At 45.6% G+C, this 14450-nt stretch overlaps 1 protein-coding gene across 3 annotated transcripts in view; it reads left to right on the forward strand.

Annotated features, from left to right (window-relative positions):
- CHCHD6 (coiled-coil-helix-coiled-coil-helix domain containing 6) overlaps nt 1-14450 on the forward strand; it is a 453605-nt gene that overhangs the window by 285149 nt on the left and 154006 nt on the right. For all 3 annotated transcript variants that reach the window (XM_029601326.1, XM_029601327.1, XM_029601325.1), the window contains exon 6: nt 3761-3831. In XM_029601326.1, the coding sequence (XP_029457186.1) occupies nt 3761-3831 (71 nt within the window). The remainder of the gene's footprint in view (nt 1-3760; nt 3832-14450) is intronic.

A 14450-nucleotide genomic window follows, 5' to 3' on the forward strand; every position in this document is an offset into this window, starting at 1 on the left:
GACGCAGCCTTTGAACGTGCAGTTTTGACAGGACCGTGGGCAGCCTTCCGCCCTATTCGTGAGTAGCTTGGGTGCATTCCACTGGTCCTGAATTCATCTGTCTGGGTGCTAGGAAATGAGAAATTACTACTTACCTGATTATTTCCTTTTCCTTAGTCCAGACAGATGAATTCAGCTTCCTGTCCTTGGCTGCCAAATGATTGTGTTATGGTCTTTCTGCATGGCTGCGTGTTCCAGGGGTTACTGGTAAGTGTTAATCCAGTCCCTAAACTAGTTTTAATACATGCTTTGTCTGAGTTAAGCGTTTCCTGTTGGCTGAGTACTGAAAAGGTTTTCTATTATTAATCAAGTTTTTGCTAGACTGTCCACAGTTGGCTTTTGAAGAGCATACTGGCAGGCTGATGCCACTGCAGGAGTATATGTACTGTGATGTCAGCTTTGCTCCATCTCCATCTTTTGGTAGAGGTGCATAACCCAGTGGTCCTGAATTCATCTTTCTGGTCTAAGGACAAGGAAATTATCAGGTAAGTAGTAGTTTCTCAATTTTTGACACATGTAGTGTAATGTGTATTGTTTTGATGCAGGGAGCCCTTTAACCCCTCACCCAATCCCAGGACAGTGATTTTTCAGGAACATCAGTATATAGACTGGGAGAAGAGAAGGGTTTATTTGGAGATATGTGAATGTGCTTCTTCTATCGCAGCTCCTATTTTGTGGAATTCATTTCCAGAGGCATTGTGTCTTTCAGACTGTTTTGAGTCTTTTTTTTTTTTTTTTTTTATTAAAACTCATCTTTTTAAGCTGGCTGATTTTAATTGAAATGAAGCTTTACTAGGCTAGGACTCTTTATTGCCTGTTGTTTCTTTGTTTTTATATATTCCTTTTTTTTATTTTTGTATGATGTCTATAACTTTTGCAAATTGTTTGTGTTTTTCATTTGTCTCTCTAGAATTATGCATGTTTTCTTTGTATATCACTTAGTGCTTTTGCCTTTAAGCGATTAATAAGTCTTAATAAAGATTAAAGATACACAATGCCCATAGATATTGAATGCCATTTAGACTGAGCAGAAGAAATAGAAACACACTGAAACCTAGTTGGTGTGGATAGGAAAACTAGATAGGCCATAATGGTCTTTTGCTGCCGTTATGGTTCTATGTTTTAATATGGTGCCAGGACTTCAGCTGCTTCCACAGGAATCCAAAGACTTGTATGATTACAAGAGGACATGCATGATAGTCTTGCAGATGTAGCTTATACATGGTGAAAACTTGCTAAATGACAAAGTTCGAGACAGTGGTTTTGATTAAGGAGCATCAATGCACCTTACATGTGTTGTCATTTGCAGTGGAGGACCAATCAACTCCAGCCAGAAGTCAGTATTTTTTCTACAAGCATCCATTCCTCCAAAGATGTCACTTCTGCTGTTTTCAATGTCTTTGAGCTCCTCACACTCCTTAGCAATTTTCCCGCTCATGGTTGATAGAGGGAAAAGCATCTGCTAAAGGCTCAACAGCAGATGCAGCCTTGGCCTAGGACCAGTTTTTGAAGACTTTGAGACTCACCTTCCTGATGATTTCTGTGGGGAAGGGTTCAGTCCTTGTCATCAAGGACCGATGGGTTCTGAAAATTGAGGAGTATGGCTATCACCTATGCTTCTCTTGCTCTCCTATTACTCAGCGGATTTCAGTCTTCAGTTCTGATCTTTCTCAGTCTGCCCATGTACAGCTGGAAGTTGAATCACTCCTTCAACAGAAGCCAGTCGGGCCTTTCCCTTCTCAGGTATTTCCCATCTCAGACATTTCCTAATCCCTCAAAAAATCAGTGGGATTAAGGCCTACACTGGATATGCAGGCTGAATAAAGTTGTTGAGTTGGGAGAGCTTGAAAATGAACGCCCTCCAGATGATTCTTTTCATTCAACTAAGGGGGATTGCTTGTGTGCTCTGAATCTGACAGATGCTTATGCACACATTCCCATATACCTACCCCACAGAAAGTTCCTCAGATTTCTGGTGAAGGTGCTCCTTTCGGCCTCTTGGCGGACCTAAGGCTGTTCACAAAGTGCTTTGCAATAGTGGCACAGCTTTGTTGGCAGGGAACCTGCGCCCAGTAATCCATTCTCCATTTGGTGAGACCAGGTTTTCTCTAAATATTTGCTTCATTATACAGCTCTCAGCTTGGGACTCCCCTTGTGTAATGACTAATACATGCTTGTTTGTCAATGGAAAAAGCAGGTTTGTTTCCTTGAAAATAGGGTTCTCCATAGACAGCAGGATGAATTAGCCATATGTAATTCCTGCCTGCCTCACTTGAGTCTACTATTTCGCTAAAGTTTAAGCTGTGGAAGAGACTGAGAGGCTCACGAAGTCAGTGTGTGGATGCAGGAGCTCCCATGCATGCTGAGTAAAGTCTTTACTGAGCTTTGAGACCTGAGTGAATGTCAGCACCATTGGATGACATCACCTACACATTATGTCTAATTATTCCTGTTGTCTATGGAGAACCCTGTTTACCTGTAAGCAGACTTGCTTTTTCTTTATCTATTTTAAATACCCTAAGGTTGAATTTCACAAGAGGTGTTTTCACTGGGAAAGCCACATAGCATATGTGGGTGAAAGCGTGAACGTTATCCTCTTGGTATGATGCATTGGTATAACCAGGCGGTTGTAGTCATTAGGAATTTTGTCTTTTTTTTAAAGAATTTCTTGGAGAGAGATGGTTGTAGTCTTACTCTCTGTGTTACAAGAGCAGGACAGAAAACTGTTTTTTAAGTTGTAAGTTTGTGTGAAATCAGGACCAGCTTAAAATACTTAATTGATCATCTTTCTATGTCCGTATTACATTTCATTTCTATGGGATGCTGTCTCTGTCTTAGACATGTTATTGTAAAGTTCACCATGATCTAAGGGTCCTCTTATGCTTCAGCTTGTAGCTGCTTTGAAAACCATGTAAACACTTTTGTGTTACTGCAAACGTTAATAATTCATTATTAATATGAAGGACGCATTTGAAGGTCAACAGAGGCAAACAGTGGAAAATTGCCTACTCTCAGAGTCTAATATTTTTAGCACATGCATTTTCTTAACAGTCTTCATCATGTTCAGAGTCTCTCTACCATGATAAACCTGAATCTACAATGAAATCAGCCGATCACCCGAATTTTCCTTAAAAGACTCCAGCATAGGTCTGAAAGCACTTGCGGAGTATGTAAATGGTCAGATAGCTGCCAAAAACTATGGGTGGTCACTGCTGGCATGTTGGTGATTGATGAAGTAGAACAGCATTAGAGGCTATTATGTGATTGCTCTGTTGACTATTTAATTTTACTGAAAATTGAAGAAAACCCATGGGCTTAATCCATACTTTTCATTTGCATGCACAAGGTTTGTGTAGAGGGACTTTGCCTGTCTAAAATTCCCGATTTGCTGATTTTTTTAGTTCTTTGGCAAATTAATCCCCCTCTATGCAGGCCCTCTGCCCACAAATAACAAGAATGAATGAGGCCTTATGCATTATAGCACTCTTCGTACCTTCCATTTTAAGAATAAGGGTCCAAAATACACATCTGTGCCTCTCTGCATGGGGGGATCAATTGAGAAGTGAATGTAATTTTTCATTCTCTGTTTGCAAATGTAAGCTGTATACAGCAATGTAATGTTTGCTGTGTGAAAAATGAGAGCTGATTGCTGCACAAGGCAGTTGACATAATACGCAAAAGACATACACCTTAGTGATGAGCAATGTTTGCTTCGTTTCAGAATGCTGAGATCTACAAGCTCACATCGGAGCAGTTCCACACTGCAGCCACCAACGCGGAGTTACGCATTAAGTAAGAAATGTCTCTTCTCTTTTCTGAGCAGTTTTATTTCACGTGAAGTTTAATACGGTAAAGAAATGCTTGGCTACTGAAAGGTATGAGAATCATTCAGTAAGTTATGGGGACCTCTTTGGCAAATAGTCTCACTGTTACAGACTTTCATACTGACAAAATGAAAGTGGGAGAGAGGTTATTGGTTGTATCATACAGTTGACTATGATATGTCTCGAGAGAGAGACAACCAGAGTTATCCTTTAGTTCTCAAGTTTGACTCCTAATTTTGTTAAAATATTAGAATTTTTCCCTGATTAGCAGAAGCCTATAACTGTGCCACCTCTGTATTCGGAGAGCAAAAAACTGATTGGTGGTATAAGGATTCACAGATCCCAGTCATTACTTCATAGTGGGAGAATCCATATACCTTATAGCCCACGGTCACAGTGTTGTTTGGGGGTATTTCCCATTGCTTTGGCTGTCTCTCAAAAGTGTCTTTCAAGTACAGATTCTGCTACCCTAATGGGGATAGGGAGGGGAAGACAATTTTTATGAGGCACTTCATGAACCAGTTCAATTCAGACTCCTGAGATGCGGGTGACAGTTGCATCAGAAAATGCCAGTATATTTGACCCATTCATTTGTACTGGTGCATCTTTCTCCTTTTGGCCTTTAAGTCAGCGTTTCCCAATCGGTGTGCCGCGGCACACTATTGTGCCTTAGCTGTAACTTTGGTGTGCCACGACAGTCTTCGATTTCTCTTTCCCCAGCAGCTGTCCAGCAGGATATCCTCCCACCAGCAGGAGGGTTCAGAGAATAGCGCTTATCTGCTGCTGCTTCTGTGTTTCCCCTCTGCTGGCTCTCCTCCTCAATTGAAATGGCATGGGGAAAACTGTAGTCTCACAGGTCCTGCTGGCCCCATGCAGTTCTGATTACAGAGGGAAACCGGCATAGAAGAAAGAAGCAGCACCAGGTAAATGCTGATGGAAGAGGCAGCTGAATTTGCTAGGAAGCTGGGGTTGTTAGAGGAGAGAGGGAAGGGAAGGAAAGAGAGAGAGTACTGATGCCAGGAAGGGGAGAGGGAAGGGAAGGTAGAGAGGGTGGAGTGAGAGGGTAGGTAGAGAAGTTGATGGAGATTATATCAGGGAAGGGGGTGGAAGGAGAGGCTAGGCAAGGGAAGGTGATGGAGTTGATGTCAGAGGGTGGAGGGAGAGGGTAGGAAGGGGAAGGTGATGGTGATGATACCAGGAGGGCGAGAACAGGGAGGTGAAGATGATACCAGAGGGTGAGGGGAGAGAAAAGGATAGAGAATGTGATGCAGAGGGTAGAGAAAAGGAAAGAGAAGGTGAAGATGCAGGGGGTAGAGGGAAGAGGAGATATTAATGCCAAGGGGTAGCGAGAAAGGGAAGTGAAGATGACGATGCTGGGGAAGAGGGCTGGGAGGAGAAAGTAATGATACCAGAGGTGGTGGAAGAGAAGAGAAGATGGTGATCCCAAGGGTGGTGGAGAGAAGATGAGGATTGTAATGGTGTGAAGGGAGAAGGAAAAAGAGGGGAAAGATGGTGATATGAGGGGGTGGGAGATGGGGAGAGAGGAAAGAGAAAAAGTGATGATTCAGGGGGTGGGGGTTGGGGGAGAGTGAAGGGAAGGTGATGATGCCAGGGGTTTGGAGGGTGGGGAGGAAGAAGCTGATGACAGGGGGGTGAGGGATAGGGAAGATTCTTATGTGCCATGATGAAGTGAGCCCAATACCAGGTGCGCCATCACACTAAAAAGGTTGGGAACCACTGCTCTAAGTCACAAGAATATTGAAATACAACATGAGTAGGAGGAGAGCTCTTACTTTATAAGAGTGAAGACTTGCTGAGGGAGTCCTTTTATGGAAAATAAAATGATTGTTAAATGAATTAAGGAATGAGACAATGTTCAGTGACTCTCAGGCTTCTCTCTTCCATCTCTCCTTTTCTTCATGTCCTCCAGAAACTTGTCCACACCTTCTGTAAACCCAGCTATACTTTTAACCTTGACCACTTTCTTTGACTACAGATTTCACAGCTTATGTTTTGACTGGAAAAAATACTTTCTTAAATTTGTTTTAAATGTATAACTAGTTTAGTTTTATGGACTGTCTGTCCTCTAATCCTAAAGCTAATTGAAAGGGTAAATAACTGTTCCCTATTAAACTGTTCCATCTGACTCCTGATTTTATAAACCTCTGTTATATTCCCTCTCAGTCGTATCTCCAAAGGACAGGTCTCTTAAATTACTAGCCAGGCAGATGTGGGAATCACCAACTCTTACTTCTGGGAACAAGCAACAGACCTAGAATTGTCCAATAAAGATCTAGGTATGTCTAAGTGACCCAGATTAGCCACTCTGGGAGACAGGATGCTGGGCTCGATAGACCTTTTGTCTGACCCAGCAGGTCACTTTCAGGCCAATATAGAACAGTGTGCTCCGGTGGAGCGCACTGTTAACCGGCATTTGGACACGTGCTTTCGACGCGCTAGCTTTACCCCTTATTCAGTAAGGGGTAATAGCGCATCGAAAACGCACGTCCAACCCCCCCCCCGAGACTAATAGCGCCCGCAACATGCAAATGCATGTTGATGGCCCTATTAGTCATTCCCACGCGATACAGTAAGTAAAATGTGCAGCCAAGCCGCACATTTTACTTTAAGAAATTAGCGCCTACCCAAAGATAGGCGTTAATTTCTTAACGCCTAAGTGCACAGAAAAGCAGTAAAAACTGCTTTTCTGTGCACCCTCCGACTTAATATCATGACGATATTAAGTCGGAGGCCCAAAAGTAAAAAAAAAAAAAGTAAAAAATAATAAAAAAATTTAAAAGCAGCTCGCTGGTTGAAAACCGGACGCTCAATTTTGCCGGCATCCGGTTTCCGAACCCGTGGCTGTCAGTGGGTTTGAGAACCGATGCCGGCAAAAATGAGCGTCGGCTGTCAAACCCGCTGTCAGCCGCAGCTCCTGTCGAAAAAGGCGCTAGGGACGCGCTAGTGTCCCTAGCGCCTCTTTTTACCACGGGCCCTAATTTAAATATTTTAGTTTACTGAATCGCGTGCACAGGACAGCGGGTGCTCGCCCGCTCTCCCGCGATCTTTACTGTATCTGCCCGTTTGTTCTTATGACTGTCTCCTGAACCAGGCCAGTATCTCCTTTTGCAGTGTGAGAAGTGCTGCAGGCCAGGTGTCCCAGATATTTGACCATTTTTTTGACTCATCTATTTTGCAGGCTATAGGCCATAGAAAATAGGATGATCCTGTGAGGACAATGAGTACAGAGTGTCTAGGAGTCATATTTGCATGATACCATTGTTGCATACTACAAGAAAGGTCACAAGTTTAAAATGGCCCTGCCTCAGCCAGTTTATAATCAGAATCAGAATTATAATCAGGATGTATGTTCAGATCATACACTGAAATGCACTGGCAGATTATCATAGTTTTATGGGACTTTGCAGCCTCTTGAAGGTCAGGTCACGTAATGATAAGAGTATAACCCAAGGGATGTCTACAAAATATGAAAAAACACGTTTTTTTTTAAAGGACTAAGCATATCCCCTTGGTATCCTGCTCAGAAGAGGCCATATAAAGGAAATTACCAAAGCTATGCTGAGCAAGTTGCATATTTAATTGACTTTCAGGCCGATTCAGGCGTGGGAGAGCCGGCACTCCGAGGCAGGCGCCCGCTCTCCCAATGCGCGCCCAGGCCACTCTCCTGGGCGCGCGATTCAGTATGCAAATGAGGGCCCGCGCTAATAAGGAGGCACTAGGGACTCTAGCGCATCCTTAGTGCCTCCTTATTGGCAGAAGCGGCAGCTGTCAGCGGGTTTGACAGCCGAGGCTTAATTTTACTGGCATCGGTTGTCGAATCTGCTGACAGCCACGGGTTCGGAACACAGACGTCGGCAAAACTGAGCGTCCGTTTTCCGACACTAGTGTATCCCTAGCGCCTCTTTATTGGCGGAAGCAGCAGCTGTCAGCGGGTTTGACAGCTGATGCTTAATTTTACCGGCATTGGTTGTCGAACCTGCTGACAGCCTTGGCTTTCCTTGGCCTCCTGCCTTGCCATGTGGCCTACTTCGGCCTTCCTGGCCTTTCTACCTTGCTCAGTGGCCTCCTTCGGACCTTTTAGATTTAGATTCACCTAGCCCAGCCTCGTGGCCTGTTTGGGTCTTCTTGTTTAATGTTTGCTTGTTCTTCTCATGGCCTTGTCCAGTCTTATCCTGTCGAGGTTTTGACCTTAGTTCAAGCCTGTATTTGTATTGCCTCCTGCTCCATGCCTTGTCTCCAGCTCGAACCTGGACCTTGCTTCCAGTCCGTGTCTTCAGCCCTGCCTGTATCCAGCTCCTGCTTGCCCTCAGTACCAGCTGTGTCTCCAACCCAGCCTGGGCCTTGTTCCAGCTCCCAGCCTAGCCTTCAGACCCAGCTTATCTCCAGTTCCAGCCTAAGTCCTGCCAGCCACCAGAACCCAAGAGCTCAACCTGCAGAGGTGGTCCAGGCAGAAGATCCAGTCTTACCTCAGAGTCTGGCCCTGCTCCTGTAGGAGTAATCCCTGATTGCATGTTGAGCGCACTATTAGTTTCGGGGGGGGTGGGCGGGGTTGGATGCGCGTTTTCCACGCGCTACTACACCTTACTGTATAAGGGGTAATAATAGCACATAAAAAACGCACGTCCAAATGGGGGCTAACGGTGCGCTCTGCCTGAGCGACCGTACTGAATCGGCCTGTTTGTTTGGAGCAGCAGCATGATTAAAACAATCTATGCACAGTTGAGGAATCCCAATTAAGAGATCCAAGAATATGACACCTCTTCTTGATGAGCAACATTGTAAGTCCTTTTTTTGTCCAAAGATCATGTTTGGTTTTGGTAATGAAGCCAAGCTATGAAATGGAAACTCTGCTGAGCATGGGAAGAGTTGTTGTGGGAAACACTGTAGCATTGTCAGAAAACAAGTTCTTTTGTAATGTGTAAAAATTCACCTTCCTGTTAATTGCTGTTCAAAACTAGGATGCATATGATGAATTAATGAATTTGGTTTCTGAATGGGAATAGAAACACAGTTAAGTGCAGAAATAATCCTGTCTGTTATGGAGGTAGGTGGTGGTCTGTCTCTGATGTTGCAGCTAGCCTGGAGGCAAGGATCCTCTTCTGATGCTGTGGCTAGCCTAGGGGAAGTCAGAGGACACCACTCGAATGACGTGGCCTACTAGACAATCCCCTTTCAAAGATGTGGCTTCTGCTGCTGCTGTAGTGAATGTGGTGGCAGCAGCATGGCACCCTCCCAACTTGCCCACACCTTCTGATGACACTGAAACTGATGAACTGGTTTGATGACTTGTTTCCAGGCTTGTGAGTAAAAATTAAGACTCCTGTTTGCATAGCACTTTGATCTATTCTAAGTTTCCTTGGGTTTCTTACCTGCTTGATTGTGGCTAATTAAGCTTGCAGTAAAATCTGGAATTGCTCAAATTGCTTAACAGTGTAGTCTTAACCTTTTCTCTGGACTTGCCAATGTGTTCTCACCAGTCCCACTACCTTCCATAATAATTCTCAAGAACAGATGTTGATCTGCCATCCATTGTGCACCATCTTGACTAGCAAAGAAGCAGCAGCAGCAGCAGCAGCAATATCCTCTGCTTTCTAACTCCACCATCTCCTGCTCTCTTACTACCTCATAATAATAGAACATAATGCCTGGTTGTATTTTCTTGTCTTTCTGCATGTATCTTGTCGTCTTGGAAATTGGAGATCTGCCATAAATTGTTTTGTTATAATTGTTGCTATTATTTTTTAACTAAAAAAATTAAGTTTTGAATGAAAGCCCTTCTCTCCCTTGCTCTCGTGTTTTAACAATTTCTCTGCATCAGTAACCACCCACAAAAGAAGGCACTTCTAAATAAAAGGCAATGTTTTCAGTTCCCTCCACCTTGCCACACACCCCAGTTCCTTACACATCCTATTCACGTTGCTCAGAGATCCATGACCCGGGCTGGGTTTTAGAGACAACAGCTCTTTAATCCCTCCCATGATACAGAGAATGAAATAGCATTTCATTCCAAGCCTTATTAATACGCTTGCTCCGGGGATGAGGCCAGACTCCCAGAGGACAGTAGGCAAATGTTTTGCATCATCCTTTGTCTTCTTTTGAGTGTTACATTTAGATTAGCTTCTGAGGATTAAATGTTATTACAGTTGCTGAATCTGTGAAAAATCGGTGGAGAGGTTGAGGCTTAGTGCAGACGTTACAGATTTATCTTTAAGTGCTGTCTTTCTTTTTTTTTTTTTCCCCCCCACAAGTCAGGCTTATTTTTCTTTCTCTGTGTCTCTAGTATGCAGACAAGGAACACTGATTTTCTTATGTAAGTGCATGCATTCTTTCATGATTCTTAAAAGGTATGGAAAAGATTAGGAAGTTGTTAAAAGATACAACTTGTCTGATCTAACTAATATATGTATTTTTTGCTTTGGAAACCTCATTGTGTGTTTAATCCTCCCTAGACAAGGGCTTCCCAAACCTGTCCCAGGGATCCCACAGCCAGTCTTCAGGATATCCACAATAAATGTGCATGAGAGAAAAATCTGCATTCATTGGATTGCGGTATATGCAAATTTATATCATGCATATTAATTGCAGATATCCTGAAAATATATTTAGGAAGCTCTGGCTTAGAAACTGTTTCCCAAATGCTGTTGCTCTGCAAGAATCATCCTGTTAACATGCAGCCTGGTTGTGGTGATATAACAACTTATAATTGAGCATTGTGCAGTGCAGACATCATGAGAGCAGGCATTGAAATTCTTTGACCAGGGCCGAATTTGGGAGAGTTGGAAAGGGAGGCAAGCAGGGCAGTCGCCTGGGACCCCATCACCACAACGAGTCCTCTTGGGAAAGCTGAATGCTGTCACTGAGGCAGATCTTCAGAGCTCCTGGCACTAGCTGGGCCCCCTCCTTAGTTTCTGCTGTGGGCACCAGCGTGTCCTGCCTTTAACTTGTGGCTTGATTCACTGAGGCTTAGTAATCAAGCCTTTAGTGCAGGGGTCAGGAACCTTTTTGGCTGAGAGAGCCATAAACGCCACATATTTTAAAATGTAATTCCATGAGAGCCATACAATATGTTTAAAACTAAATACAAGTAAATGTGTGCATTTTATGTAAGATCACACTTTTAAAGTACAATAAGTCTCTGAAAATATTACACCAGGCCTTAAGACACCAATACATCTCCTATTAGGAAAACGGACCAAGTCAGGCTGCTATAGAGTCCTACACACAAACTACACGCCAGCAGAAAACCTCACCTGAATCACGTGCTGTCCCTCACCTAACATAGAATAAAGAGACCAAAACGCATAACAAGAAGCATGCAGAAAAAACTGAATTGGAAACTGCAACAAGCCCGAGTCTCTGTATGCAGTGTAACAAAGGAAAAAAGAAACATCACCCATCCTTATAAAACAAATCAAGAAATATAAAATCATCAGCAGTAAAACTGTACTAACAAAAAGAACATATTTCAAAACAGCTGATGAGTGGAATATCCAATAATTAAAAACTCATATAAAACATTTCCAGATACCAACAAAATATTTCAAAATAGCAGACACAAAGACCCAGTAATGAAAAATAATAAGGATACAAACATTTTTTTGCTCTGCATACCTGGGAACGTTTGATATCCAGGTGTCCTGAGATTGTTCTGAATTAGCAGGAGGTGGGGTGGTTTGCTTGGAACTTTCTCCTCTCTGTCACATACCAGCGCTCTCTCTCTCACACTGGCTCTCAATGACACACCTATACACACATGCTCTCAGTACTCACATATACACGTTTTTTCTCTCTCACTTATATAGGCTCTTGATTACACATTTACACACATGCTGTCTATCTTTTCACGCTTACACACACACAGGCTTTCAATCACATAAATACATGCTGTCTTTTTCTCTCACACACAGACTCTCATTCACATGCTTACAAACATGTCCTCTCTTTCTCTCATTTACACACAGGCTCTCAATCGCATACTCACATGCTCCCTCACCTAAATCAGCTCTCAATCACACACAGACACACATGATCTCTCTTACTTATACACACAGGCTCTTAATCATACATACACATGATTTCTCTCACACACAAAGGATCTCAATCATACACACATACTCTTTCACAAAAACAGGTTTTCAATGACAAACTTACACATACAGGTTCCCAATGGTAAACTTACATACAGGCTCTCAATCATTCACATACATGCAATCTCTCACACACACACACAGCGCCCCCCCCCCCCCCCCCCGCGGCCCGGAAGAGGAAGTGGAGAGTATCGGGTGCGTGCGCGGCAAGCAGAGGCCACGCTAGTGCGCTCGGCATCGGCCCGAAGAAAAGAAGACTGCAGCGCGGCTCGGAGGAAAATGAAGAGCTTCAGCCGCGACCGATGGGACCTCCGCCTCCGCGAGGGCTGAAGATGAAGGAGGTTAGCGTTGGGAGGAGGCTGCTGCTGCTCCGCAGTTCCCGCGGTGGGGGTGGGCGTGAGAGAGAGTGAATGAGCAGCAAACACAGCTTGCTCGCTCATTCACTCTCTCTCTCCCCCACCCCGGGAACTCGCAGAGCAGCAGCCTCCTCCCAACGCTAACCTCCTTCATCTTCAGCCCTCGTGGAGGCGGAGGTCCCATCGGCCGCGGCTGAACCTCTTCATTTTCCTCCGAGCCGCGCTGCAGTCTTCTTTTCTTCGGGCCGATGCCGAGCGCACTAGCGTGGCCTCTTCCTGCCGCGCACGCACCCGATACTCTCCACTTCCTCCTCCGGGCCGCGGATGGGGGGGGGGCGGGCGGGAAGAAGAGAGCACGCCGGTGCCGCTGATTCCAGCTGTCCTGCCATGTTCCGCCCGGGCTGACAGCATTTTAAGCCCGGGCGGAGGAGGACCGGGGAGCAGCTGGGTCAGCGGGAAAGTGTGGGGACACTTGTCTGCGAGCCAGATGCAGCCCTCAAAAGAGCCATATCTGGCTCGCGAGCCATGGGTTCCCGACCCCTGCTTTAGTGTATTAAAAGTCTCTAATCTATGAAAGGCTAGCTATTTGGTGACATCACAGTGTGCATTGGCTTGACAGAAATGTCACTTAAGAAATACTCATGACAGTTAATCATTTTTCTCCAAGGACAAACAGGATGGTAGTCCTCAAACATGGGTGACATCATCAGATGCAGCCTGGCACGGAAAACTTTTGTCAAAGTTTCTAGAAACTTTGATTGGCACACTGAGCATGCCCAGCATGCCACTAACCATGCATCAACGCGGGGTCCCTCTTCCTTTCTGTGAAGCTTTCACCTTGCGATTGTGAAGCTCGCGCTTTTTCGTCTTTTTCTGCAGTTTTGATATCTCCGTTGTCGTGTAGGGTCCCTTGTGTTTTTTTTTTTCAGGTTCTCTCCCTCTGTGATCTGGTAAGTCAATCGGTTCTTCGTGGTCGATTGCTGTCGGTATCGCTCCCCCGGTGACCGCCAACCATCAACCACTTGCCATGTTCTTTTCGCAATGGCATCGTCCAGTTTTTGCCGGTGCTCTCAGTGCCCCTGGATTATGTCCCTCACAGACCCCCACGAGGTCTGTGTCTTTTGCCTAGGGGCAGCCCACGATGTCCTCTGTTGTGATCTCTGTGCCCAGATGACCCCCAAGGGCCGGCGGGCAAGTTTGGATGAGATGGAGAAGTTATTTGGCCCTAAGCGTTTGGATCTGTCATCAGCATCGGGGGCATCCACCCTGCTCAGGAAGGAGGTCCGGGCCTCGACCCCTTCGAGGTCACCCCCGCTACCGCTCCTCGGTCCCGAGGTGGGAGCAGGGGACCATGCGCGTTCTGTATGTTCTCGTTCCTGGTCGAGTTTTTTTCCATCACCATTGGTTCCAGGAAAGGACCGAAGTGAACATCGAGAAAAGTTGAGGAAGCATCGTCATTGCTGTCTTCCTCCAAACCAGACCGCGGGAAGGCATCTGCCCCTTTGGTGCCTCCCCCAAAGCGGTCTCGGGCAGAAGAATCTGTTCCCACCAATCCTTCCAAAGCCTCTCGGCAGCCTCCACCAACACTGGTGAAGGGCTCGGTGTCTCCCAGTGCTCTGGGGGACATTCTGATTCCGCCACCTCCTCCTCCTCAAGCCATTTTGTCTTCAGCTGCTTTTGAGGAGGAGTTGGAGAGGCGCGTGTGGTTGGTGGTCAGTCGGGCCTTACAGGGCCTCGAGCCCCTGGTTCCACCGGGATCGCCGCAGGAGCCAACTCCGCTGGTGCTTGCGCCTTTACTGGAGTGACTGGATATGCTGTTCGGTGTCCTGCTGACACAGCCGGCGCTGATGCCTCAAGCCCCTTCGCGGCCTAAGAGAGCATCAATGCTGCCGCCACCAGTTCCCATTCTGGTGAATGATTCTTCAGATGAGGAAGGGCTGTCGGGTTCGGTGGCACCCTGCCACCTTCCAGATCTCCCAGGGCCATCAGGGTCAGTGCCCTCAATGCCCCCAAAGCCATTAGATCCATCGGCACTTTTACAGCCTCGAACCCGTCCGGTGCCATCAGTTCCTTCTTCAGTTCTGATGAGGCCTGCACTCCAGACGCAGTTGGGTGCTTGGCCC

The sequence above is a fragment of the Rhinatrema bivittatum genome, chromosome 4 (genome assembly GCF_901001135.1).
Source record: "Rhinatrema bivittatum chromosome 4, aRhiBiv1.1, whole genome shotgun sequence".
Classification (NCBI taxonomy): domain Eukaryota; kingdom Metazoa; phylum Chordata; class Amphibia; order Gymnophiona; family Rhinatrematidae; genus Rhinatrema; species Rhinatrema bivittatum.